This window comes from Cinclus cinclus, chromosome 24 (genome assembly GCF_963662255.1).
Source record: "Cinclus cinclus chromosome 24, bCinCin1.1, whole genome shotgun sequence".
NCBI classification, from domain to species: domain Eukaryota; kingdom Metazoa; phylum Chordata; class Aves; order Passeriformes; family Cinclidae; genus Cinclus; species Cinclus cinclus.
The window spans coordinates 2620992-2648486 of record NC_085069.1 but is presented as its reverse complement, the minus strand read 5'-3'; the positions used below and the strand labels follow the sequence as shown (position 1 = coordinate 2648486).

General features: G+C 44.2%; 4 protein-coding genes across 7 annotated transcripts; all 4 read left to right on the top strand.

Moving 5' to 3' along the window:
- Positions 1-4220: 4220 nt before the first annotated feature.
- On the top strand, positions 4221-5180 carry LOC134053459 (olfactory receptor 6B1-like). Its single transcript, XM_062508472.1, has one exon. The coding sequence runs from the start codon at positions 4221-4223 to the stop codon at positions 5178-5180; it is 960 nt and encodes a 319-aa protein (XP_062364456.1).
- A 3721-nt stretch (positions 5181-8901) lies between these two features.
- LOC134053458 (olfactory receptor 6Y1-like) lies at positions 8902-9828 on the top strand. The gene has a single exon (XM_062508471.1). It carries the CDS (start codon positions 8902-8904, stop codon positions 9826-9828), a length of 927 nt encoding a protein of 308 aa, XP_062364455.1.
- Positions 9829-15274: 5446 nt separating this feature from the next.
- Positions 15275-16210, top strand: LOC134053288 (olfactory receptor 9S13-like). Its single transcript, XM_062508217.1, has one exon. It carries the CDS (start codon positions 15281-15283, stop codon positions 16208-16210), a length of 930 nt encoding a protein of 309 aa, XP_062364201.1. The 5' UTR covers positions 15275-15280.
- Positions 16211-21671: 5461 nt separating this feature from the next.
- On the top strand, positions 21672-26935 carry SDR39U1 (short chain dehydrogenase/reductase family 39U member 1). Of its 4 annotated transcripts, none has more exons than XM_062507883.1 (6): positions 21672-21702; positions 21988-22094; positions 22432-22514; positions 23094-23215; positions 24247-24390; positions 24609-26935. In XM_062507883.1, exons 1-6 carry the CDS (start codon positions 21672-21674, stop codon positions 25022-25024), a joined length of 903 nt encoding a protein of 300 aa, XP_062363867.1. In that variant the 3' UTR covers positions 25025-26935. The 4 variants fall into 4 exon arrangements, with proteins under 4 accessions (XP_062363867.1, XP_062363868.1, XP_062363870.1 ...); XM_062507884.1 differs by having other exon boundaries at positions 21687-21702; positions 23094-23209; XM_062507886.1 differs by having other exon boundaries at positions 21687-21702; positions 24247-24380; positions 24725-26935.
- Positions 26936-27495: the final 560 nt, after the last annotated feature.

Sequence of the window (27495 nt, the reverse complement as noted above, 5' to 3'; positions counted from 1 at the left end):
GGGATATGCTAGACACTGAGCTCTCATTTTAAAATAGTGCAGTAAAGCATGCTAAATTCTCCAAACCAATAATTGCCATTTCAGATTTTGTCTGAATCAGGTTTTATTCTTTCCCCAGCCAGTGCCCTCTCTGCTCTTTGTCTTTCTTTCCATCTTCCTCTGTCCTTTCTCTCTGTCTGTCTATCTAGCTCTTTTTTGACATCACTTCCTTGCATTCCTTGGGCTTTCTCCTCTGTCTCCCACTGCTGCAGCTCTCCTTTCTCAGCGGAAGGTCCCAATGCTTTTGTCTGCCTCAGGCTCTGCAGCCACCCAGCCCGGGGCTGTTCACACCCTGCTTTGTGCCAGCCTTCTCAAGCCCCTCGGTACGGTTCTGTTTGCCAGCACTGCCGTGCCCTGCTCCTCAGCACCTCCCAGCCGGGTCCCTGTGTCCGCCTGAGCCCGGCACTCAGCTGCGCTTCTCCAGCCCTCGGCAGCTCCCGCCTCCCTGCTCCCCCTCTCTGCTGTGCTCACACCCGGCAGAGCAGCACAGATCCGCCCCGTGCCCCAGCCCTGGCTCGGGGCCCGCCAGGAGCCTCCACCCTGCTCCTCACCTGCACCAGGTGTGCTGTCACCTGAGCAATGGCCAAACAACCGGGAGCCTGCAGCAGCCACTCATTCCCTGACACTGCAGCTGATGCCTCCATGGGCTTCCTAAAAGCACAGGCCACACAAAGTCAAGGGAATCAAAAGCAGATATATCTAATGAATAAATAAATTCCATACATCAATATCAATATAAATATAAATATAAATATAAATAGAAATAGAAATAGAAATAGAAATAGAAATAGAAATATTAAATATATAAATAAGAAGTCTGTCTGTCTGGGTTACATTTATTTGCACTCTACTTCATATGAGAATCAGTTTTCCAGAGATGGAGTCTTAATGTTCCCAAGGAATGGATTTTCCAGCAGCACGAAGTCTAAGTTCCTGTGGCCACACAGGTGTCTCGGTTATATCTGTTTTATTTCAATCCTCTGGAGAAAGGAACAGATTCTTGGGTATCCAAGACATCTTCATAGGTCTGGAAGATCCCAAAAAATACAGAGCTGAAGGCTGTGAAGATCAATGAGCAGTACACATTTTGGAAATTGAATCCCAAACAACTTGGTTGCTTTTGAAGGAGGTGAAACACTGTCCAGACTCTTTTCTGTTGACTGCCTTCCTAGTGACTTTACTGGGAGTTGAGTCACGTAGCTCACAGGTGGAAATTTGCACTATTCTCACTTGAATTTGGGCATCCTCTCTGGGCTGTATCTCACTCTAAGCTGTTGACACGTGCAGGGAGTTGGTTTTCCCCTCTGAATGGTGTCTTTCACACCAACAATATTCTTGATACATAATGCTTGGGTGCTTCTTTATCTGTGGAACATCAAATAATATTCAAGACCAGTGCAATAATGATTTAATGTATGGAGAAACTAAGGCACTGATAAGTGAAGAGTTGTATTGGTCAGAGCTACCCATCAGAAGCTACCAGCAAAGTACAAATATCCTGAGTTCTAGTCTGATGCCTTGTCACATTGACAGCAGTGACTTTGGAGAATGAAAAAAAAACAAGTATGAATAGTGGTACAATAGCTGGTTTAGCACAAGCAAAGAACCAACCATCAGCAGAGCAACACCTTCCGTGGGGTTTAGAAAAAGGAGAGAAATTTATTCCCTCTAATTCTGTTGCCAGTTCTCTTGGGCTTTGAAGGTTAATGTGCTGAGAGACGTTTCAGCGTCCTGGGAAATCTTAGCTCAGCTGAAGCGACAGAAGCCTGCAGGAACTGTTTTTGCTCACAGCTTTGTACAAACCAGCCAGCTTCCAGCCTCTCGGAGAGGAACAGAGAAGCAAAGGGGTAAGGTTTTAGCTAAATGGAAGAGAGAAAGAGGCAGAGATACTGATCTCTTGTTCAGACAAAGAGCATTTAATTTCTTTTTATCTAGGCTTGTTAAAGGTGTTTCTTCTCATCTGATCTCACCTGAGCTCTGAGAACTCCAACGTAAGTTGTGTCTTGGAAATGGCATTCCCAGTTCTTATCAGGAACTGGGGTGACAGTACAAGGCTTCAAAGTGAAAAGGAGTAAGTTTAGATCAGATATTGGAAAGAAATCTGTCCCTGGGAGGGTGGGCATGGCTGGCACAGGGTGCCCAGAGCAGCTGTGGCTGCCCCTGGATCCCTGGCAGTGCCCAAGGCCAGGCTGGACACTGGGGCTGAGAGCATCTGGGACAGTGGGAGGTGACCCTGCCATGGGACATCCCACTGGATGGGATTTAAGGTGCCTTCCCACCCCAGACCATCCTGGGACTCTGTGATTCTGTGAGTAGTTTTCAAGGGATGTTTCCAAAGTGTGTGAGAGAAGAGAGAGGGATTGCTTGGAAAGGAAAACAGAGCTGGACTCAACAGATTAAAATACTAGAAATATGAAAATTTCTTATGGCCTTAATGTATTGTGCTTTAAAAATCTTATGACCTCTGTTGAGAGAATATAAATATAAATATAAATATAAATATAAATATAAATATAAATATAAATATAAATATAAATATAAATATAAATAACCTTTCCCTCTCTTCCTGTGTTTTCTATGCAATAGCAGTACTTCTGAACATGTTTATGTGGTAAAAAAAGGCATTTGTGTTCTACTTTCAGTGGACTAGAATGTAAAAAAATTCACCATTATTTTTACCCGGGAAGCTTCATTCTTGAAACAGGGACTTTATCTTTCTGTGCCATCTGAGAGTGATCTGGTATTTGAGGACAGGTACCTGAAACCCTCTAATTAAACACCCTTTTAAAATTAAAGGAGTGCCAGTCAATATTCTATGGAACTATAAGGTAGATCTGGAATTTTTAAAGCCTATATTGAAATGGGAAACCATAATTTTTCTTTTCTTGTTGATATCCTTTTCAATTGTGGTTTGTATTCCATAGCATGCTAAATCACTTAAACTAGTTTTTTTCCTTGTACTGCTTGAATCTCTACTGGCTATATTGGAAAATGAGTTATCTGCCTTACCTGTCAATATTTACCCCAGCTTAAACCTCATGGAAGGCTGGAGATGTGAAAGCCATCCTTAGAAATGAAACTGTATTTAGTCTTCTATAATTTTATTATTTGGCAGAAGTGATATATTTGTAATGAAATATCTAAGTTATGTAATCAGATTGATTCTGCACATATTATCTATATGCAAGAGAGAAATCTAATTTGAAATAAATATTTTGAAACTCAAAGACAAAGAAATAATTATATCAGAAAAATACATATTTCTTTTTCTTCATAACATTAATGGATCTTTTTTTCTTAATGTTTTATATGAAAAGTATTTTGTGAATAACAAATACTGAACATCATTCTAGGAAGTCAGCTGAGTATTGGATAGGAATGTGCAGAAATAGGTAAAAAAAATGTTGTTTGAAATCTTCCCTAAGAAGTGGAAAAGAAGAGGCATAAACATCAAACTTCAGATATTTTGTGAAAAATCAAGATTCATTCTATCAATTAATGCAGAAGAAAAATTACGGATGGCTATGTAATTATTGTCATCTAAGACTCTGTGTAAAAACTGTTATTTGGGGAGAGAAATGGCATATTTTAGTCAATCCATTGAAAATGAGAGAAATTTTCAGATGCCCAGCTCCTTTCCAATTTCAAAAGAAAAAACCCCAAATGCCTATATCCCTTAACCTTAGCAAACTTATTTAAAGCACTCCATGTGAGAGAACAAACACTTTTTTTTTTTTCTGGAAATATTCAGGAGTAAATGAGACAGTGAAACAGCTCAAGCCAAGTTTGCTGTGCCTGAGTGCAATCACTCAGCAAGACTGTGCTTCTGCCTGGGGGGTAGCTCAGAACTCAGATCAAATCCATATTTAATAATGCTGTTCCTTCCCCTTTGACTGTGTTTTAAGTGAAGACAGGGGTAAGAAGGTCTGCGAAGAAATCAGTGAAGCCCAAATGCTTTCTTGGACCCAGCATCTGAATCACAAATCCTGCTGGAAGACACAAAAAATATTCAGAATTGGTTAAATAATAAGGAATGTCAATTAAAGACCTGATGTGAAATTTCTAATTAAACTGTGTATTTGCAAGTCCAGGATGAAGAGGATGCTTGGGGGAGATAATACAAAATGTTCCTTATTTCTTTCCTTTTTCCTCCTCATACATTCCAGATCTTCAAGGTCATCATGGTACCAGAAAATGTTACCCACATCCATGAGTTCATCCTCGTGGGATTCCCTGCCACTCCAGAGCTCCAGCCTCTGCTGTTTGTAATCTTCCTTGCCGTGTATTTGCTGACTGTCGCCGAGAACCTCGTTATCATCGTGTTAATTATAACCAACCCCCAGCTCCACAAGCCCATGTACTTCTTCCTGGGCCATCTAGCCTTCCTGGAGGCCTGCTACATTTCAGTCACCGTTCCCAAGCTGTTGGTCAGCTTGGTGGTGAGGAATAAGAGCATCTCCTTCCTGGGCTGCATGGCCCAGCTGTACTTTTTCATTGCCCTGGTGTACACCGAGTGCTCCCTGCTGGCTGCGATGGCCTTGGACCGCTGCGTGGCCATCCGCTCCCCCCTGCGCTACCCGCTCACCATGAGCCACAGGGCCTGCAGGCAGCTGGCCACGGGCTCCTGGCTGCTTGGCTTTCTCATATCTGTGCTCAAGGTGTTCTTCATTGCCCGGCTCTCCTTCTGCGGCCCCAGGGTCATCAACCACTTTTTCTGTGACATCAGCCCTCTGCTCAACCTCTCGTGTGCCGAGCGGCGACTTGCTGAGACGGTGGACTTCATCTCAGCCTTGCTTATGTTGTTGATCCCCCTCTCTGTCATCATAATTTCTTACAGCTGCATAATCAGCACCATTCTGCTCATGCCCAAGGCCCAGAACAGGAAGAAAGCCTTCTCCACCTGTGCTTCTCACCTGGCTGTGGTCATCATTTTCTTCTCTGCCACCCTCTTCATGTACGCTCGGCCCAGGAGTATCAGATCCTGGGATCTCAACAAGCTGGTTTCCATCATTTATACCATAATCACCCCAATGCTAAACCCATTAATTTACTGCCTGAGGAACCAGGAGGTAAAGGACACTTTACTGAAGGTCTTGTGTAGCAGGGCTGCTCTCTCCAGAGTTTCTGCATCTGATCACTGATGCAGTGCTTGGAAGATAATCTTCCAACTCAATGTGTCTAAGTCCTATGGAAGTCTAATAAGATTTTTACTTTGATAGAAATGTTTTTTTCTTTAGGGTTCTCTTTCAACATCAGTGTTTAACAATTCCTTCTCCCGAGTCAGTCTGCATGTTCAGCTAAAATCAATCAATCTGTGTGAATGTAAAAGGTTTTTGTAACTAAACATATCATACATCATTCCCAGGGAGTAGAAAAGACAATAAACATAATTACCTTCGCTGACTGGATTTTTTTTTGGTATGAATCAAAGAACAAAATTGCATTCTCACCTTGATTCAACTTAACATAAAACTAGGATTCAAAGAACCTGAGGCACCAAATAAATAGTTATATCAACTTTCTTCACAGGGATGAGGATGGGCACTTCAGTAATTCAGATAATAACAGTAATTTTAAATACCTGTGACAGGAGGCCATGAACCACCACTGAGAAGTTTCTTCTTTATTACCTTCAAATATAACTTTGGGAAGTAGCTCAGATTCAGAAAACAAACCTTTACTTTTGGGGAAGAGGGTTAATTTGCATGGTTTGATTTCCATTTTAAATGCTAAATGAGCCTCCTGATTGAAAATGTTATTTTCCTGTGGTCCTTCAACATTACCTGAGGAGATATAAGCACTAAGAGAAGAATCGGTTGCCTAAACACATGTCTTTCCTAAAGTAACATTCAAAGGACAGGGTCATGAAGAACTTTAAGGTAATTTAACACACAGACGCAAAATCTTGCACCAGCACGCCTGATGGCAAAAGGTTCTTGACTCTGTTTGCTACCCAGGACTACATCAACATTCCTGTGTCCAGTTTGGCATTCCCCCCTACAAGAAGGACAAAATGGACATTCCAGCAGAGAGTTACCAAATGACAGAAGGGCGGGACCACACAGCATACAGAGAGACAGATGGAAGCAGTTTTTTAGGCATGGAAAAAGAGAATGTTGAGGAGGTGTTTAGCTGCAGTCTGCCAGCACCTGAAAGTTATAGAGGAGACACAGGCAATTCTTAATTGTGCATGTCTGAAAAGACAAAAGCAACAGGAACTTCTTCCAACAAATTAAATTCAGATAAAATAGTCCAAAACAAGGGGGGGGGGGGGGGGGGGGGGGAATCAAACAAAATCAATCAGAGTGATGAAGCAACACAACACAGCCCCAGAAAGGTAATAAAATTTCTGTCCTTTGAGCTTTTCAAAGGTTGACCTGACAAGTCCCTGAAAAACCTGACCACCCCGAAATATGTTTGTGACAGCAGAGTGAGTTAAAAATATTCTGGAAGCAAAGGTCTGTCTTTCCAACCCAAGTTTTTGTATGATTCTTTGATGTGGATGTCAAATGTAAAGCCTGTGGCATCCCAAACTGCAACAGAAATTGATGTTTAGGGAAGTGAATCTGACTGTAGGTACCCACTGAGTAGATTTCAACATGAGCAGTATGTTCAATACTATGCAGGGAATGGATGCTCTCCAGTATATCCACATCACTCTTCCACTGGGGAGCCAAGAGCTGGATGCAGTATTCCAGATGTGAATATATTTATAATTTGACTTCCCTTTTATAGCATAACTGTCCCCTTGTCTCTGTGATGTCAGCTGTGGCTTGGTCTAGCTGAGAGCTGAAAATGTCAGAGGTGCTAAAATCTGTTTAAGCACTTTTCTGACCTCACATCTTCTAATGGCCTAAATAGCAGCTACTGAGTTGCAAATCACTGTCTTTGTCCCTTTTTATAGCTTGTCCCCATTAGACCACAGCACAGTCTCCAATAGCCCACATTGAACAAACCCAGCTACATCAACTTCTTTTCATGGTGCATGTACCCTGAGTCACACCTTCCCATCTTAGCAGGCTTTAGGAAGCACCTCTCTAGTTTATCCACATTTTCCTTGAACTGTAGGGATCCCAAAATCAGTCCATGGTAGTTGGACCCTCAGCAGCCTAACAGAAATGAGGTAAGAACTAACACTCGTGCTTCTGACAACACTACTCTCTCTTCTCCATGCACTTACATTATTTTAAAGTTGTCTTATTCATGAGATGCCCTCACATTCCTGAGCATGCACATATGGCTTTGGCCAGTGGTTAGAATTCAACCAGTATACCAATAAGGCATGTCAAATGTCACTAGATCTTACATATTTGCAAAAGAATCAAACTGGGCGCTCCAAAAGACAAATAGCTTCTGTAATTCTAGCTCTCCTAGATGCTAAACTCCCATTATTCTCACTATATGAAAGTGATTTTATGCATGGTTCTGGCTTGAGTAAGGTATCTGATTCACATGAGACCAGCTGGAAGGTGATTTTACAAGTAGCTGGCTCCAGGGACTGCTCCCACCTGGCAGAGTGGAGTGGACCAGATCAGGTTTTGTACTCTTCAAGCTACAGAATCCTGCAGCAGCACCTCAGTCGTGTTTGGGAGGCAGCTGACCTCATCAGGTAGCAGTTCAATGTTATCTCTGATCCTCCTTTTGCTCTGTACATACTTGCACTGTACTCCACAATTCAGAAAATGTGTATTTGTGTGTCTGAAGATTGTGCGTGTAACTCCAGTGTGGGTGTAATTACTCACTCCAAAAGTGATTACCAGTTAAGGCTACGGATTTGGATTAAGGCACTAAAATATTTTTCTAAATTACCTTTTGGTAAAAGACTGCCATATCCTCTGCCTCAGGATATGCTTTCATTTTCCTCTGCCTTATAAAAATCAGTAGACACACTAGCTGCTATTTTTTCATTGTTCAGTGTCTCAGAAAAAAATCTTCGGAGTTTCTTCTACACTGTATGGAATCACAGAGGAAACAATAACACCCCTCCTCTTTCTGTGATTGCTTCCATTGGGAGACTAGCTATAATTTCTGAATCAGATCTCATGAGACACCAAAGGGAAATAAAGTGTTGATTTATCTGTGCTGGTATAAATCACACGACTGACATAACAGTCTGCACTTCATCTGTACCCTACTGATCACTGCTATTCTCCAGGATCAACTAAGGCAGTGGATTCCCACTACAGAAGGTTGAGAACAGTTTTGTTTTTAATAGCACAGACTGAGCCATTCTTATTTTTTGAAGGATTAATCTGAGTTAGTTGCAAACAAACCAGATCCAGCATCAGAATTTGCTTGCACTTATGCTGTATCTGGGATGCTATGGGTACCATCTCAATAGACTTTGTGTAGATGTAAGTGTGCTCAGAGACAGATATAGAAACCTCTAGTGGGCTCCTTCAGAGGTGTTTGGAGGGGCATTTTATTATCAAAATGTATATCTTTGTGGCACTTCAAATTTCCCTTACAGTTTATGGAATAGATATGATATAACTTTAGAAATGTTTAGATGTAGCAACGAAAGCATTGGAAATGTGAATGTCTATCTATAAGCTGTGATTTCTTCATACTGGATGGATAATATATTAGCATCATTGATAATTTGTCTTAGATTTGTAATGAATATTTATCTCCATGAAATGTAAATTAAAAAGCATGCTTTACTTTTTAAAATAAAAAAATCAGATTTGAGCAGATAGACTTCACAAAGTTAATTACTAAAAACCCAGGAACAAAGTTTCTGAGCTTTTACAGTGTCTTTAAATGGTGATGTAACCTATGGCTGTGAATTTAAGCCTGTGTAGTTAGGTGTCATTGTATTAATTTATTGCAGGTGGATAAGGTTCATCTTTCTTCTACAGAATGGGTGGGACGAATGAAACCAAAGTCATGTATTTCATTCTCCTGGGTTTTCCCACCACTGGTGAACTGCAGCTGCTTCTCTTCTCTGCTTTACTTCTGGTTTATTTATTAACTGTGTTGGAAAACCTCCTTATCATTCTCATCATCCGAAATAACCACAGCCTGCAAACCCCCATGTATTTCTTCCTAGGGAATCTGTCTTTCTTAGAGATCTGGTATGTTTCTGTCATTGAGCCAAAGATGATCAGAGATGTCCTGTCTCATGACAAACGTATCTCATTCCAGGGGTGCATGGCACAGCTGCATTTCTTTGTGACTTTGGTTTGTACTGAGTATGTTCTGCTAGCTGTGATGGCCTGTGACCGCTTTGTGGCCATATGCAAACCTCTCAGGTACCCCCTCATCATGAGGCACAAGTTCTGTGCTCAGCTGGTAGCTGGCTGTTGGATGTGTGGTTTGACCACTTCTTCCATCAAGCTGAGCTTTATAGCCCGCCTCTCATTCTGCAGTGTGGACAAAATCAATCATTATTTCTGTGATATTTCACCCCTGCTGAACATCTCCTGCAGTGATTCCTCTTTGGCTGTGCTAGTGGACTTCATCTTGGCTCTGCTGGTGATCATGGTGCCTCTGTGCACTGTGGTGGCCTCCTACATTTGCATCCTGCTCACTGTGGTGAAGATTCCTTCTTCTCAGGGCAGGCAAAAGGCCTTTTCCACCTGCAGCTCCCACCTGACCGTGGTGATTCTGTTCTACTCCACCACTCTGTTCACTTACTCCCACCCTAAGCTCATGTACACCTATCATGCTAACAAGCTGGTGTCAGTCCTGTACACAGTGGTTGTGCCACTTCTGAATCCTCTCATATATTGTCTTAGAAACAAAGAAGTCAGGTTTGCCATGAGAAGGACTTTTACTTGCAGATGACACACCAAAGAAATCAACTGAGGAGTCCCAGAGAAGGGGCTTTGCCCATGAAGGTAACTGGCAGTGCTGATGAGCTCAAGTCAGGAGGTCCAGACCTTAATCCATGCCAAACTCTCCTGTTCATTCAAACATTACCATTTACTGAACCAGACCTTGATATACCTAAGTTAGATCTATGTATATACTATGGTTTTGACTTGAGATGTGTGGGTTTGGGGTTTTTTTCTCATTTTACCCCTAAGAATCTATGCTGTCACCCTCTCTTAAAAGTCTCCAGCTGAATGACTGCTCTGTTTTTAAATATGTTTGGAAATGCTAGAAAATTAACCCCAGATTTGTTTGCCCTAGAGTCCAGAAAACCTTGTAAAATGTATGTGAAAATCAGCTATCTATGTATGATTTATTTAGTCCAAGGTTTTGTTATTATCCCTTGAAAGAAATAGGCAGCAGAAAATTATGTGTAATTGTAACATTTATAATATAGCATTAGAGAGTAGCTCATGGTATTCACATGGTACAACTGCATTGTCACTCTGTCTCAGCTCTTCACAACAGGACCAAGATACCCTAAATAACCTCATTGCACACCAAATAATCTCTTCCATGAAGAAATTCAAACACAGCTGAAAGGATAAATCACTGCAATATTTCCTTCAGGCTGCACGAGCCTTGGATCCAGCAGTATTTCATCATTACTCTCATGCAGGAGTCTGGAAACACAACTGGTGAATCTGAGCTAAACACAGATCGTCTGAGAAAATCTGTCAGCAGAGTGCATCTCCATGTGGCCATATTAAAACCTAGGTTTGAGTCTATGACTAAGACCATGGTATCTGATATTCTGTGCCCTCTACTAGCCTGCTGATTCCTCCAGTTTTGCAGATGAAACATTCAGCTTTCCAGGGAAGAAACCTGGAAATGTCTGTGCATACTGTGCCATGTATTACCAATTGTTTCAAACAAGACCTTTTTGAGGACTTGAACACAATGTTCAGGAGAGGTGTCAGGAACAGCTTGAAGTTAATCATAGTTGGGAACTCTCACCAGAAATGCAGGGTGCTGGCTATAATCCAGATATTAGCAAATCTGCCAGGATTAGAAAATCAGAAATTAGAAAATCTGCCAGGAGAAAATAGGTAATTGACACAACATGAATATACATGACAATATGAACCATTGCAAATGAACAACAACAACAACAACAAAAATCCAGTAGTTCTTTAGATTTGCATTAAAAATCAAGAGCCACAGATACAGCTATATATGAATTCTTCTAAAAATACCTAAAGTTTAGACATGCCTATTTAGACATCTAAGCAAACTACCCTCAGCTCCTTTACTACTCATGGATATGGATTATCACCCTCTAATATGTTATTTATCTATAACATATGCTTCTATGTTCAGCCATCTCCAAGAAAATGGGGAAATTACACCCAATGGTTACTTTAGAAGAGACATTCCCCTCCTCCTTTTTCCTGCAGTTTTTATTGATGGGCATGATGCCACATGGTCTGGAACGTCTCTCTGCTCAGCTGGAGTCAGCTGTCCCAGCTGTCCCCTTCCAGCACTGTTCACCAGTAACTGAAGCATTCCTGTGTTCTCAATTTGGTTTTCATCATAAATCCAGAATTTAGTCCCATAAAAGCTACATTGAAGTAATTTAACTCTATCCAAGACAAAATCAGTACAGCATCAGGCTCGCTTCATTCTTATTGCAATATATTAAATTACTGACACACCAATAATCACCTAATCTATTTCTTCTCTTATTTCAGTTTTTTATATATAAAGTGCAAACCACAGTATTTCAGTACTCCTTAGTGGGTTTCTCATTGAAATTTTGCAAGATTTATTTCAGTGATTTGGCTACACATGTTGACTGGTTGTAAAGCACTGATCCAAAGTGATTGTTTTGAAATAATGTCAGGAAAATCCTTCAAATACACTGTGAAGAGGATTATCATCCAATTATTCTGGGGTTTATGAACACTAATAATAATGTTGTTAGAAAACCTGAAACAGATAATTCATAATCTATTTAAAAGGTGTTCCTAAGTGCTCTTAGGGAAGGAGACAACACAGAAAAGTCTTACAGAAACCCAAACCTTTTAAGAATGCAAGTTCTCTCTTACATCTAAGTTTATTTTTGGAAGTTTTCCTAATAAACACTTTGGCAAATTCAAGTTTGGGTGCCTTAAAAGTACTGTGAATAAGTCACTACCCACAGGTAAAGCAGGTAAGACTAAGTCCAATCTTAGCTTTTGAGAAACATTCCATCTCACTTCACCTTACTCTCTGCCTATGGGAGCTGATAATGTATGCAAATGTAAATGTAAGGTAGTCTGGGTTTAGAAGATACTGATCTATTGCCAGTCACAAAATTTGGGAAGCTATTAAATCAAGAACAGAAACATCTACTTCATGTAGATTTATTTAAAATCATGTGCCAAAACAAAATTTAATATAGTCTGTAAACTGTAACTAAACGTCAAGCTCCTGTGCTGAGAAAAATGCAAGTTTGTTTTTTGAAAAACAGCCACGTCCTCAAGTGTCTGAGATACCCAAATAGGAGTTTAGGAGTTGGGAGATGCTTTTCCCCTTCCTGGAGTGGTTGCTGCACTCCAGAGCAGTGTTCCCTTAGAAGCTGGGCCTCACCTGAATCATACTTCTAAATTTCAGATGCTGAGTGCACCCTCCCTGCCAGTCAGAGAAGAGAACACATTTAGTGAAAACTTGCTTTTGTATAGAGAAGAGAAGTATTATTGCTTGGGGAGAAGGCAATAGTGTCTGTTCTATTTTGATAATGTGGGAGGAAGCAGATTCTAATGGCTAATGAGGTCTTGATTAGGTCCACAGTGTTTTGCTCAGCAGAAAGAAATCTGCTAGGGGCAGGAAGGGCTCTGCATAAGAAACAATGGAAAAGTAGGGGTAGAAGACAGAAACAGCTTTACACTTCATTGTTTGTGTTTTATTCCTTGTTATTTTATTCCTTTTACTCCTTGTGTTTTTTTCTTTTGCAGGCAAAATAAAATGGCACAAGGGAAAAATATCTCATTTGAGGTTCAGATGTCTGCTGTGAAGATCCAGGACCTGGAAACTGAATCCCTGGTGTTTTTATGTACACCTATTAAATTATATGCAAGCAACATGCTAAGGAGAATGCCCTTAGAACCAGTCAGATGAAAGGCCAGTGATGTACTGATTACAAGAGACTACTGAAAAATCAGCTTAGTAGAAAAAATGTTTAGTGTTTTTTGGCAATGTGTTCAAGAAACCTGATTTCCAAAAAAACCAAACCTGCCTTTAATGACCGTATTACAAGGTATGTGTATTGTGGTGTGTGAAATCTGAGCTTTGCTTTGTTAAATTTAGTGACAGAACCGAACTAAAAATTGTTGTTTTCTCTTTTTTTCATTAGAGAGCATGTAGGCTTATAAATACAGTTAGTTCTTCTGGAAATTAAGTACATTAACAGGAATCCAGTTTTTAATGTGTCTGCATTCTAGACTTTCTGTTTGATCAACCAAGAGACAGACAGTCCCAGAGACTTCTCAGGTGAATCAAAAACCTTCCCCTCACACTGGTTAAAAAAGTATCTCCAGCATCTTCATTCTTAGGTTTTTGTTAGCCTCTTCAAAAAGCCATTTAATTAAAGCAGTAGTAATTGTTATTTCAACTAAATAATTTTGGATAGCATGTAGGATATCCTTCAATGGATAATGTGTTAAGATTGGAAAAGATTTTTCATAATTATTTCATAAGTTTACATCTCTCACACTTAAATCATTGATCTTTACACACAAATAGAGAATAAAAATAAGAATATAAAAATAAGGTCAACGATGTAAGCCAAGACCCCACATCTGTTAAATTTGGCTGACCATAGTGACACAAAATTTTTATGTTTTCTTTTACATTACTGTGGGCAAAACTATTCTTTTTTCCCCCTGATTATCTTCTGGCTAGCTTTATTCCTTTTCTAACAAAGACAACTACTTCTAAGTTGCTGTTTTCCCCTGTTTTGAACAGGTAGGATGAGACTAGAAGAATCACACTGTGGATGCATTTATTTCTCTTTTGACAATAGGGGAAGCTGTAGGAATTGTGAAAGTTACAGACAAGGGGCTTGAAAAGGCTTAGACTGGATACTTGACCTTGACTGCCTAAACCTGAGCTCTCTGCACACAAAAATCCCCAGGAAAACGAGCCAAAATATTTGATGAGCAAGCTTATGCAAAGAGAAATTATTTCTGCAAATTTATTTCCCTTTCCTAAGACTCGTGGCTAAATCAGAACAAAGGATTAAATAGAGCTGCAGAGGGTACCTAAAGCTGAGGCTACATTTTGAGGACCATAGCTGGAGAAATGTGTTAAAAAATAATTCAATGAAGAGATTAGGTACATGCTAGTTAAGAAAAACTGTCTAATGGAAATGACAGCAAATCAAACAAAATGCCAGTAACTGGATGGGGACTGTCTGTCTGTCTGTCACTCAGCTTTTTGCATCTTTTCACAGACAGAATAGCTGGACTTTCCTTTAGATCAATGGAGAAAATCAGAAAATCTTAAAATACGATTCCTACCTTTTACAGTAAATATTCTAAAGCTGGAGTGTTTATCTCTGTCTACTGAATTTAAAGGCATCCAAATTCTGAATACTAATGTAGGCATCAACTCACTGAATGTATTCAAGCCTAGGTGAGAGGACAACTAGCTTATGAAAATAAAATTACTAAATAGAATTGAAAAGGAATTACTTGAAACATTCTGTCAATTAGTCAATTTTTAACATACTCCATGAATTAACATTTGAGTAGAGAAAACTTATTTCAGAAATCTCAGTGTTTGAAGGGTTTTTTTTCAAGTACCTTTGTAAATGAAAAACTCAGTTTCTCACATGAAAAAATGTGGTTTTTTAAAAAGAATAGACTTAGGGTGTTTTTTTAAAACAATTATCAGCATTATTCTAATAAATTTCTTGGCTTGTATGTATTTTCAATTGTTTTGCATCATCTGAAGAAGTATGTTCCCTTGTTCTTTTGTTTAGGGGAGAGCAGTCTTTTGTGGGTTAGTTGCAATCTTAGTATGAGATTTTTTATGCCCAATTAAATCTGAAATAGATTTAGATGTAGAATGAAATTACATTTTCTAGTTGGTGACAAAGTTTATTAAATTAAAATAGGTTGGATAAGATGCATGCAGAATGCTTCTTTATACTGAAGATACTGTAGGATTATTAGTTTACAAATTATCCTGGAATAGTTGACAAAAGTCTGTAGATATATCAATTAGTTTTATACTTTTCCCCATGTGTTTCAGTATGTTTAATGTTTCTTATGTTTTATATATCTCATTGTTTGCCTTATTCTTCTAGAATTGCTTCTCTAGGAAAACCACCTGCAATCTACTGCACCCTGATTTCCTTCTGGGACATCATCTGAAAGCAAAGATGGAAAACCACACCAGGATAAGTGAGTTCACTCTGGTTGGGTTCAAATCCCACCCAGGATCACAACTCCTCCTGTCTGTTCTCTTCTCCACCATGTACATCGTCACTGTAGTGGGAAACGTCTGCATGATACTCATCATCAGGATGGACTCCAACCTGCACACCCCAATGTACTTCTTCCTGGAGAACTTGTCCACCTTGGACATCTGTTATTCCTCTGTCATCACTCCCAGGGCAACACTGGCATTCCTACTGGGCAGAAGAAGCATTTCCTACAATGGCTGTGCCTCGCAGATGTTCTTCTTCTCTCTCTTTGGCACAACAGAAGCGTTCTTCCTCGCCGTGATGGCTTACGATCGCTTCACTGCCATCTGCAACCCCCTGCTCTACCAGGTCATTATGAGCAGAAGGCTTTGTGTTCTCATGGTGATGGGCTCTTATCTGTCAGGCTGCATCAACTGCACCATCCAGACAAGCTTCACATTCAGTTTGTCCTTTTGCGGGCGCAGAGAAATTAACCACTTCTTCTGTGAGGTTGCTGCAGTGATCCATGCCTCCTGCTCCAACACTCTTGTCAATGAGCTCGTCATGCTGGCTGTGTGTGGATCAATCATTGTGGCCACTGCCTTGGTGGTTTTTGTCTCCTATGGTTATATAATCATCACAATAGTCCAAATGCCTTCAGCTGAAAGCAGGCACAAGGCCTTCTCCAACTGCTCTTCTCACATGGTAACAATCTGCTTGTTCTTTGGGACAGTGTTCTTCATGTATGCTCAGCCTGGAGCTGCATTTTCACAAAACAAAACCAACACCATCTCAGTCTTTTATACCATTGTTATTCCCATGCTAAACCCTTTCATTTACACCCTCCGAAACAGGGAGGTACAAAGGTCTCTGAAAAAACAGTTAAAAAAGAAAGGGTTTTTTTAGCCATTTTACTGGAGCAGAGAATGAACACAGTGTCCATTTTGGTACGGTGCTCGGAATGTAAAATAAAGGACATCAGGACCTGCTTTCAAGAGCCTCTTGTGTTTCTAGGTGGTCAGTAAAAACAGGAAATACAAACAAATCTATGAGGATCTAGTAATTGGTATTTCAACAAAACAATTTTTGATAGGATGTAGGATACTCTTCATTGGACAATATATTAGATTTTTACAAAATTATTTAATGAGTTTACATCTATTACACTTAAATCACTGAGGCTTACACAAAAAAAACAGAATAAAAATAAGATTCAAAAATAAGGTAAATTAAGTAAGCCATGACCACACATCTGTTAAATGGCTGATAACAGCGACACACAATTCTGACATTTTCTTTTACGTTACTGTGGGCAAAAGTATATCTTTTTTCTTATTCTTCTCTGGCTAGTTTTATTCCTTTTCTGGAGCAGATGAAAGCGAGGTTTCATTTAACCATAATTGGACATTTACAATCCATCTGAACCTGTGATTTAAAGGCCTCTTACAGCCATTCAAAAGATACCAGCTTTTTAAAGCCATAATTAATACTATTGGATAGGACAATCTGAAGAGTACCTGAGTGTAGTGAACATCTAAATAAGGACACACAACTCAGACTCTGGCAGTACCTTATTTCTGTGCATTGGAACAGAGCCAGTTCAGGTGGAGGCGTTCTCACTCTCCACATCTACAGCTAAATCAAGACGAGAGTGAACTGGAAGACTTATTTGTCTGTGACTCCTAGTATTTCTAATTTTTTTCCTCAAATTTTCTTTTAATCACTTACCTTTCAGAACCACTGAAATTAAGGTTATACCCATTAAGCATTAAAGGACAATTGAAATCTTGCACCTAAAATGCTCTTTGACACCAAAGAAAAGGCAAAAAAAAAAAAGCAGGATTCTGTTTCCATGTGTTTGTGTGCATGTTTACATGAGTGTTAGGTAAGCTTGTAATAACACAATCTGACAACACAAAGATAATGTTTAAGTTCAACTTTACAGCCGCTTGCAGTGGTTTAAAATCCTGTTTCAAAAAAGGCACATTTCAAAAATACCAACTTAAAGCTTTTGTATGAAGTATCTGAAACATGAACTTACTATGAAGCACCATTTTACCAGAGGACTGCTCAATTCTCATTGTATTCCACCATAAGATAAATCCCAGGGCCGACTAGAAATCAGAAACCACTTTTCAGAGAAAGTAATTGTTTAAATAAATTATTTGTTCAACTTCTCCTTAAAGGAAATAATATCACTTTGAAATAAATATATCACTACCCATAGTTACCTCTTTTTCCCTTTGCTATTAAAGATACCTGTACTGTAAGCTTGTACACATCTATCTCCCCTTGCATAACAACCATCCTATGTGCTAGGAAAAAATACCAGAGCAATGTTCCTCTGTGTGGATCATGAGCCACTGGAATTTCTGTGAGCATTTTCCAACAGCCACTATTGTAACATCAGTACCCACCAGCCTTCCAAAGGAGCTAAACAGGTAGAAAACACCTGGATGGAAGGCAGCCCCCCTCCCAGATCTCTCTGTTCAGTGGAGATTTCTGAGACTGGAAGTTGGCAGTTTCTAACCAGCCACTCAGCTCACCCTGCTGCAGACAAACCTCAGCCCAGGGCCCTTCTGGCTCCCTTTACATTGCAATGCACAACCCCAGCATTAAAAGTCTCATGCTCTATTGACTGAGAGAGAGGGGGAATGGGGTCCTTGCTGCTGTTAGAGGTGCGCAGACCCATCTGGCCTTTCCATGTAGCAGTTCTGCTGTGGAGACACCCTGGGCAGGTGTATTCCCCAGAATTTTCACTGTTTACCATTTTCTGACAGAGACATGCAACATAAGCTGTCAATGGCTTCACCTCAGGTCAGCTGCCAAGAGATTTGTCAGATCCAAAGCTGTCGTTGCCCTGGTTTGTAAGAGAGCCTTGTCTTGCTCTTCAAGTATGCCATAGAGGTGTAAAATTGTGAAGAGCTCGTTTGTGCTTGTTCTTTTCTTTTCTGCTCACTCAGACCCTTAGAGCATGTCAGGGGCCGCCAGAGCTTCCAGGTAACCCTGAAAGTTCTGTAGTGCAGATCTGTGCTTGGTTTGTCTGCCTAGCTCTAAAACAAAATCATCTGGTAAATGAGACTTGGGCACATGAAGTTCAAAAAGGCCAAGTGCAAGATGCTCCATTGAGTAGGGGCAGCCTCCACTATCAATCCAGGGAATGAACGGAGTGAGAGCAGCACTGCAGGAAAAGACTTGGGGATACTGGTGAATGAAAAACTGAGCTGGCAATGGGAAGTTACAGCCCAAAAAGTCAGTATATCCTGGGCTGCAGGTCAAGTGTGTCCACCAAGTCAAGGGAGGTGATTCTCCCCTGCTATTACACTCTTGAGATTGCACCCAAAGTGCTGCACCAGCTCTGGGGTCTCCAGAACAAAAAACAGATCTGTTGGGCTGAGTCCAGAGGAGGCTACCAAGGTGCTCAGGAAGGACTTTGTCTGTGCCAAGGGGACAGCCCAAGACAGCTGGGTTGTGCAGCCTGGAAAAGAGAAGGTTCTGGGGAGACCTTGCTGCAGCCCTTCAATATCTAGAGGGATATTTGTCTGCGTGACAGAAAGATCTTTTAACAGCAGATGGAGTGGCACATGTGGTGACAGGACAAGGTTCACAGTTTTGAGCTGAAAAAAGGGAGATTTTGATTACATGTAAGGAGGAATTCTTTTATAAAAGGGTAAGACACTGGCATGGGTTGCCCAGAGAAGTTGTAGATGACCTGTCACTGGAAAGGTACAAGGCCAGGTTGGATGAGCAACCTGCTCTAGTGAAAGATATTCCAGCCCAAGGTGAGGGGCTTGAACAAGGTGATCTGTTGGAACCCAGAAGCCTGGGAGTTTTGAGCTTTCTGTGCTTTCTGACACTGATCCCCTGGAGAACACTGCTTTTGACTTGAGGCCTTGGAGAAGGCTTCCAAATTTGAGTGATGGAGTTAGAGTTACGGGGGAGTAGTTGGAATAGAAGTTTGAGGTGTCACATGGTGAAGGGTTTGGAATTTGAAGGTTTTAGAATATAGTAATAGGTATGGGACAAGATGGAGGGGTTTGGGTGTTGTCTCTTTCTGTTTTCTTCTTTCTTCTTCTTCATGATTCCAGGTAGTAGTTTCTAGTTGGACAGTTAGTGCTGCACAGTGGGTCACAGGAGTTTGGTTATTGGACCAAAAGTATAAATAATGTAGGTGTTAGTTCTTTGTTGGACTGTTTAGCTTTAAAAGACCTTGAACTAGCTAGGTTCACTCTCCGTTTTTGCTCACTTTTAGCTGGTAGCTAGAGGTGTTGCAGAACTCTCTGTGCTTTAGATAAGATTTAATAAACATCCAAGTCCAAACATGGTAAAATTCATCTCCCTTGTGCTTTTAATCCTGACTCTGAGTGAAGACAGAAGAAAATGAAGACAAGCCACTAATTAGGTGGTGCAGTTACTACATTTACAGTGATCTTTGAAGGTCACTTTAAACCCAAACCATTCCAATATTATGATTCTCCCATATTTGAGCAGCAGTTTTGGGCAGTCTTTGTCCCATGACAAAAGCAGAAGTGTGGGGCCTCCTCAGGGGCTGGTGTTGGGACTCTGTTACAGGTTGGGGCTGACTGATGGCACGTTTCTTGTAAAGTGGAGACACTGCAGTTGTGAGGAGGAAGTGAGAAAAGGCAAGCTGGATTTTGGAGAATGCACACCCAGCACCTTCAGCTAACATCACCATCACGACCTATCCAGCAGAGGCTGAGCACACCACACTGTACTTGGAGAGCAGCTCCAGCTCACCCACCCACCTGAGAGCACGTGCCACACAGAAACCTGCTGCTCATCTCCACCTTTTATCCTGGGAGGAACAGAGATGTGTCTTCCTGTGAAAATAACTCAAGTCTCAAATTTCCAGGCTGGCTTCTCCTACAAAACCCATTTCTTCCCTGCTTTACCACAGGACATGGCACTTCTATAGAGCTGGTGGTGAGAGGGGTAAGGAGAGCTGTAGCTGCTCAGTGAAGCAAGGGAGACCCCACTCCTGGCAGTGCTCACAGACTGGGCACAGCACTTGGTGCTTTAGCTCACATGGTGGTGTTCAGTCAAACACAACCATCTTGGAGGTCTTTTCCAATCTTAATTATTCTGTGGCTCAGTGACAGACTGGGGCTGGGGGAAGGATGGTGGATGGATGGATGGATGATGTGTGGATGGATGGATGGATGATGTATGGATGATAAGCAGGTAGATGATACGGATAAGTATGGTAGAAATATCTCTAGCATTTGTTCCTGCTCCAGAAGACACAGCAGTGTGTAGACATCTTGCCTACAGGCTGTTGTCACCCTTTGTTCTACACAGGTAAAAGGAACTGCAGACACAGACAAACAAGGAAAAAAAAAAGGAGCCAACAACACAGCTTCTGTGTGAAGCAAAGGCTGCTCCAGCTGCCTGCAGGTGGGAAGCTATGTCTTCAGTGCGTGTTTCATTGCATCTCAGAATAGATATTTCAAGCCCAGCAGTAGAATCACATTCTTGAAAGAATTTCTTTTCCCATGACCCCAAGGAGAAAGGCAAGCAGGTGTCACAGAAGGGAGACTCAGGGTCAATGACAACAGTACCTGCCTAATTCCCAACTGCACAATTCTTTGTTTTCTACTAGCAATATTAAAAACACTTCATAGAATAACAGAATCCTAGAATCTCGGGCTGGTTTGGGTTGAAAGGAGCTCTAAAGCTCACCTCGTTCCACCCCTGCCACGGGTAGGGACCCGTCCCACTGCCCCAGGCCGCTCAAGCCCTGTCCAACCCGGCCTCGGACACTTCCAGGGATCACAGCTGCTCTGGCCGTTCACTCCTGCGCTTTTAACAAACCGATGGATTGCCCTGACCAGCTCCTCGGGCAGCCGCGTCCCGCTGCCGCGCTGCTCAGGGCAGTGCCAGCCTGGGCCCGCGCCGTTCTCGAGTGTCCCCCACAGCCCCAGGCCGTTCCGGAATGTCCCCCACAGCCCCAGGCCGTTCTCGAGTGTCCCCCACAGCCCCAGGCCGTTCCGGAATGTCCCCCACAGCCCCAGGCCGTTCTCGAGTGTCCCCCACAGCCCCAGGCAGTTCCCGAGTGTCCCCCACAGCCCCAGGCCGTTCCGGAGTGTCCCCCACAGCCCCAGGCCGTTCCGGAATGTCCCCTCAGCCCCAGGCCGTTCCGGAGTGTCCCCTACAGCCCCAGGCCGTTCCGGAGTGTCCCCCACAGCCCCAGGCCGTTCCGGAGTGTCCCCACAGCCCCAGGCCGTTCCCCGTCCATTGCCGAGCCCCTCTCCAGCGCTGGGGCGCACTGGCCCTTTAAGGGCCTCCCCGCCGCTGGGGGGAGCCCTGCACAACGGCAGACGCCTGCGCAGTGAGTGCTGCCCCGAGCATGCGTAGTGCCGCAATGCGGGTGGTGGTGGGTGAGTGGGGCTGCGGGACTGCGGGCCGTGAGGGAGCGATCGAGGCCGTGATAGTGCGGGAGTGGCGGGCGGAACGGAGTTCTGGAGAAGGAGCAGGGGGTTCTGGGTTGCGGGTGCTGCCCGCTGGGTTGGAGCCAGGCCGCCTCTTCTCCCCGTGTGTGCGGGGCTGGCCATGGTGCACGGGGCAGGGCCCGGCGGCGGTGCTGAGGCTGCGGGTATGCCTCTGCTGCCGGGGCTGATGGCCCTGGAACACACCCGTGACCGCCTGTCTGTCTCTCTCACGAGGTGGTGGGACAGGCTTCGTGGGCAGAGCCTTGACCCAGCTGCTGCGGAGCCGAGGGCACCAAGTGACCCATGTGTCGCGACGAGGGGGCAAGGATCGGATCACCTGGGTATGAGATGAGAGTGTCACAGGAGGGGGAACGTGACAGGGCTGAGAAGCCAGCCTGCGTGCTCTGGCTTTGCATGGCATAGAGGGACCCCTGCCAAGGCAGGTCTGGCACTTGTGGATGTTCTTTTGGCCTGCTGGATGCTCCATGGGTCCATAGGCTTTGGAATGGGCACTGCTGTAGCTCCAAGGAGCAAAACCTTCTCCATTTGTGCTTGTACTCCGCAAACATCAGGAAGAAAGTGGCTGAAGTTCTCAGGAGCCTGCCTTGCTTGTTTGCAGGGAATTGAGCAGAGGGGAGGCCTGATGTGTGATGTGATGTCTCTGTTACTCCTGCCTAGGAAGAGCTGTCCCGCTCCGGACTGCCCCTGTGTGATGCTGTGGTCAACTTGGCTGGTGAAAATGTCCTCAACCCTTTCCGCAGGTAGCTTGACATTCCACAGTGCTGTTGGGACACGGTGGAGGCAGGGCAGTCGTTTGCTGTCAGAGAATGTGGAAAGGGAGGAAACAGCATGACCAGGAAGCTCTTGAGTTAACCAGCTGTTGACATTTGCATCCTCAAGTATCCAGAACATTTCTGTGGGGCTGGTAGGTTCTGAAAGACCTTTGGAAGAAAGTTTCCCTCCTGGATCTACGGCTAGAGGACAGAAAAATTAGTTCCACATTTCCAGAGGGACAGTGGGTGCCATGCATTTTGATAATGCAAAATCAGAATCAAAGTTTGACATTAGGAGGAACACCAACTTTGGTGTCTAGCTCCTTTGCTGACTTTGTCCAAAGGCAGTACAAGCCCCACAGTCTTTTAAGGGAAGTGAAGAGCCACCATCTTCCAAAGTTCCCCTGCATTTATGCTGTAAGATGACATGTCCTTTGCCCTGGGGTTGGGGGAGTTCCTGTGACCTCTCCTGTGCTTGTGAGCTGCTGCTGGCTGGGGTCCCCCTTGGTGGCAGTGTTCCTGGGGTGTCCTTGTGAGATGTTTAATCCCTGATTCTCCCTTTCCCAGATGGGGTGATGCCTTCTGCAGGGAGGTCATCAGCAGCCGGGTGGAGACCACGAAGACCTTGGCCAAAGCCATTGCTGCTGCTGAACAGCCACCCCGTGCCTGGGTCCTCATCACTGGCGTAGGTATTGGTTTGGCCTGGCCAAGACATCACTCATGCTGACTTGGAGAGGCTTTTCCTGCAGACAGAAACACAATTCCTCAGGAGCACGTATCTTGCCTTGAAATGTCAGCTTTATTGCCATCAATGTCACTGTGTTTAATCAAACCTTGATAAGCTTTTTAGTATTGCTGGAGAGGAATTTGGGTCTCTGTGCTTTGTCTTGGTGTCATTAGAGCAGAAGTTTTTGTGTGTTTTCCTGTGAAAGCCTTTAGGCATTCCCTAGAATCAATTTGTGTAAGTAAGGCCTCAGCTGAAGTCCCCTGCATAATCTCCCAATTTTCTGCTTGGTGCAGTCTTTAAAGCTGCCATGGTTTATCCTCTGTGATGCCCAGTATTAAAGCAGGCACCTTCCAGTTGCTTGCAGGCCTGTTTGGGTTTTGGGGCTGTCTTGAGTGTTAATGCATCCTACTGAACCTGTAGAGCATATTGGTAGTTCAAAAACTTGTCAGCATTGCCATCAGAGACTCTCTGCTGTTCATGTGAGGATGTCCTCGGTGGAGTGATTGAGCTCACAGAATCCCAGAGTAGTTTGGGCTGGAAGGAGCCTTAAAGCCCATCCATTCCCACCCCTGCTATGGCAGGGACACTTTCCACTGTCCCAGGTTGCTCCAAGCCCTTTCCAGCCTGGCCTTGGATACTGCCAGGGATCCAGGGGCAGCCACAGCTGCTCTGGGCACCCTGTGCCAGGGCCTGCCCACCCTCACAGGGTGGATTTTCTTCCTAATAGCCAGTCTAAACTTATTTTCAATCTGAAGCAATTCCCCCTTGTCCTGGCACTCCAGGCCCTTGTAGTCTCTCTCTGGCTTTCTTGTAGGCTCCTTTTGGGCACTGGAATGTTACAATTAGGTTTATTTTCCAGGCTGAACAATTGCAGGTCTCTCAGCCTTTCCTCACAGGAGTTCTGGGCTGCTGGAGGCAGAGAAGATGGTGTGGGGAAGGGGGGGCTTGGTGTCATCATTCAACCCTGACCCCTTTTCTGCTGTTACCCTGCAGGTTATTACCGCCCCAGCCCCACAGCTGAGTACACTGAGGACAGTCCAGGAGGGGATTTTGACTTCTTCTCACGCCTGGTGAGCTCGTGGGAGGCTGCAGCTCTCATCCCTGGGAGCCCAGCTCGTGGCGTTGTGGTGAGATCAGGTGAGATTGGGTGTCGTGCTTGTTAATGGTGACTCTGCTTTACTGCTGGGCAGGAGTGGGAGCAGGTGGGTAAGGGGCACCAGTTCTTCTGTCTCTCCTTGTTTGGAGTCCTGTTGCAGTCCAGCTCTCTAAGGATTCTCCTGCTTGCAGGTCTGCGTGTGCAGGGGGCTTTTGCCCTTTGGCTAGGAGCACCTGGTGTCACTCTCTTCTCCCCACAGGTGTAGTGCTGGGTCGAGGTGGTGGTGCAATCTCTCAGATGCTCTTGCCTTTCCGTCTGGGACTTGGAGGCCCCATGGGCTCTGGACTCCAGCCCTTCCCGTGGATCCACGTTCAGGACCTGTCTGGGATTGTGTGTCATGCCCTGGAGAAAGAGTCTGTGCGAGGCATCCTGAACGGTGTTGCCCCATCCTCCCCTGGCACCTCCAATGGCACCTTTGCCCGGGAGCTGGCCGCAGCCCTGGGCCGCCCGGCGCTGGTGCCGGTGCCCGCCTGGGCAGTGCGGGCAGTCTTTGGGGCAGAGCGGGCAGCCATGCTGCTGGAGGGACAGAGGGTGCTGCCAAAACGCACCCTGGAGAGCGGCTACCACTTCATCTTCCCCGAGCTGCCTGGAGCTCTCAAGGACATTGTGGCTTAAGGCTGCCCGGTTGGGCTGGGCCCTGTTTGTGTGAGAGCACATGCCTTCCCATCAAAGAGGGGAGCCCTGCCCTTGGCACTTCCCCATCCCCAAACAGAAAGGGTGAGCAGTCCTTTCCTCCTGTATGTCCCTGTGTACATCCCCAGTTTAGGATTCATCCCTCTTACTGCCATCTGAATCTCAACATTGCCTGCATTTGGAGAAGGGCAGGAGTCCCTCAAAGGACTGGCTATGGAATTGCCCATCTTCCCTTTTGCATGGTGTGTGTGAACTGCTGGCAAAGCAGCTGGGGGTGTAATGTCTTCTCCCTGAGAGATGTGGCAGCAGGAAGCAGGTCCTAATGCTGTTGTGATTCTTCTGTGCTACTGGAAGTCACCCTTCCTGTTTTTCCCCCTGATGACACAGGTAAAGCAGAAGAGCCTAAGTCTCTTAGTCCTGGAGGCTGTGGGGGAAGATCCATCTTAGGGTGCTGATTACAGATTGCTTGGAGACTGCACTCTCTTTTCTTGTGGCTGGTACCAAGTTGATGTGTCAGTACCCTCAGCTGAGTCTAGTCCAAGCAATTATACCTTCCAGGGTTCCATACCCCTTGTGCTGTGGCAGGGATGAAGGAGAACACTGCTTTGCCAGCCTATAGGGCAAAGGGTGACAATCAGACTGTGGCCCCTGGACTGCTTTGCCTTGGCTAAGTGCCCGTTACATCTAAGCTTGAGCTCAGGAAAGGTGGGTGGTACATCATTGTGTGAGGCAGCACAAGTCACAGCTTCAGTCTCAAGGAGCCTTTCATCTGTTGCCTTCATTGTGCTTTTCTCAGACCCGGATTGTTTTCTTTAACTGATCCCAGGGGGTGGTGCTTGTGTTCAGGGTGTTCCCCCTGACTTGGGCACTGAGAATATCCAAGCTGCCTTGTCTGCTTTGGGAAGCATTGCCTCTTCCCCTTTAAAGCAGATTGCAATTTCATCATCTCACAGTGGCTGGAAATGTATCCACATGCTTTCCTTGACCCACTTCCATATCCTGAAGTGGGTTGCAGGGTGTGAAGTCCACAGAGCGGTGACATTTATTAAAGCAGTACTTCTAGAGAGATATTCCTAGTGTGATGTAGGTTGGGGCTAGAAAATTCTATTAAAAGGCACTTAAGGCAGATAAAGACCTACTCCTTACCATCCAGAACAACAGCAGTCCATGTATTTCTGGTTTATGCCATGCTGTAGTCAGAGTAGCTGAAGGATCACTCTCCTGACTCTGCTCAGTGCATACTGGAGACAGAATGGCAATCTGCTGGCTTTCCAGGCAGGAAAATTAGAGTGGGATTGCAGATGGAACTGGAGACATCCTTGCAGTTAGTGTAAGTGCAGCCAGATGAAATGGGACTTTGGGAATAGTCATGAAAGCAGCATGGTTTGAGATACAAGTGGGTGGCTTGGACTGTCTTTGCTGCCTGTTGGTTAGGTGCAGCTTCCTTCCTCTTCCCAAGAGCTTTCCTGTCTGAGAGCAGGCTGACATACTCTGTGTCTGAGATACAGACCCAGTTCCTTGTGGGTCAGTACAGTAAGGACAATCAGCAGTGCTGCTTTAGACACTTCAGCTGAGATTTTGGAGCCTCAGGCTTCACAGCTTCCCCAGATGTTGTGGTCTGCAGCATCCTTCTGTCAGCCAGGCTGCTTAGCCAGCCCAGTTAGGTTGCTGATGATTGATGATTGCAATGGCTTTGGGTTGTGGTTGGAAATGAGAGCAAGTATGACTGGAGAAGTGCCACCTTCAGCTCTTCTGAAAGAGGTGTTTGTATCCCACAGAGAACTGCCACAAAGCAGAGTTCCCAGGCCTTGGACTCACTGCCTAGCTGTGTAACTCAGGATGTTTGAAAAGTTGCCTCTGTGTGGTGTTTAGCTTAAATACATCACAGGTTTAAATGGGCTTGTGTCATCTGAATCTCTGTATGGGACCTGGAAGCACTGTCTTCTGAGTGCAGTTAAGACTTCCCATCCTGATAAATTCACACATGCTCCACACCCCTTTCTCTGCAGTAGAGCCAAGGTGCATGTTTGGGTGACAGCAGGCTGAAATTCTGATTGGATGTGTCTGGTTCTGGTGACCTTAAGGAAGCTCTAGGCTGCAAGGTGGTGTGATCCTGAGTACAGGTGTTTTGCTAGCCCAGTGCTGGCATTACAGTGCTCAGGGCTAGTAGAGTGTTCTGCAGCCATATCTGAACCAGTGCTGTGCCCCTCTGCCTTGGGCACATGTCTCTGTTACTTTAGAAATGAATGCTCTTGTTCAGCTGTGTGAAAAGCAGCTGCTGCCTTCAGGAGCTGTGGCCTAGGACCCTCCTGTGTGGCCACTGACATCCCAGCCTGGGGCCTGCTACCCAGGATTTCTGTCCAAGCTGACAGCTGTTCCTTTCCTGTTTGCAGGATGAGCCAGCCCTGATGCTGAGCTGCTGTCACACACAGACACGTGGACAGTGACATACA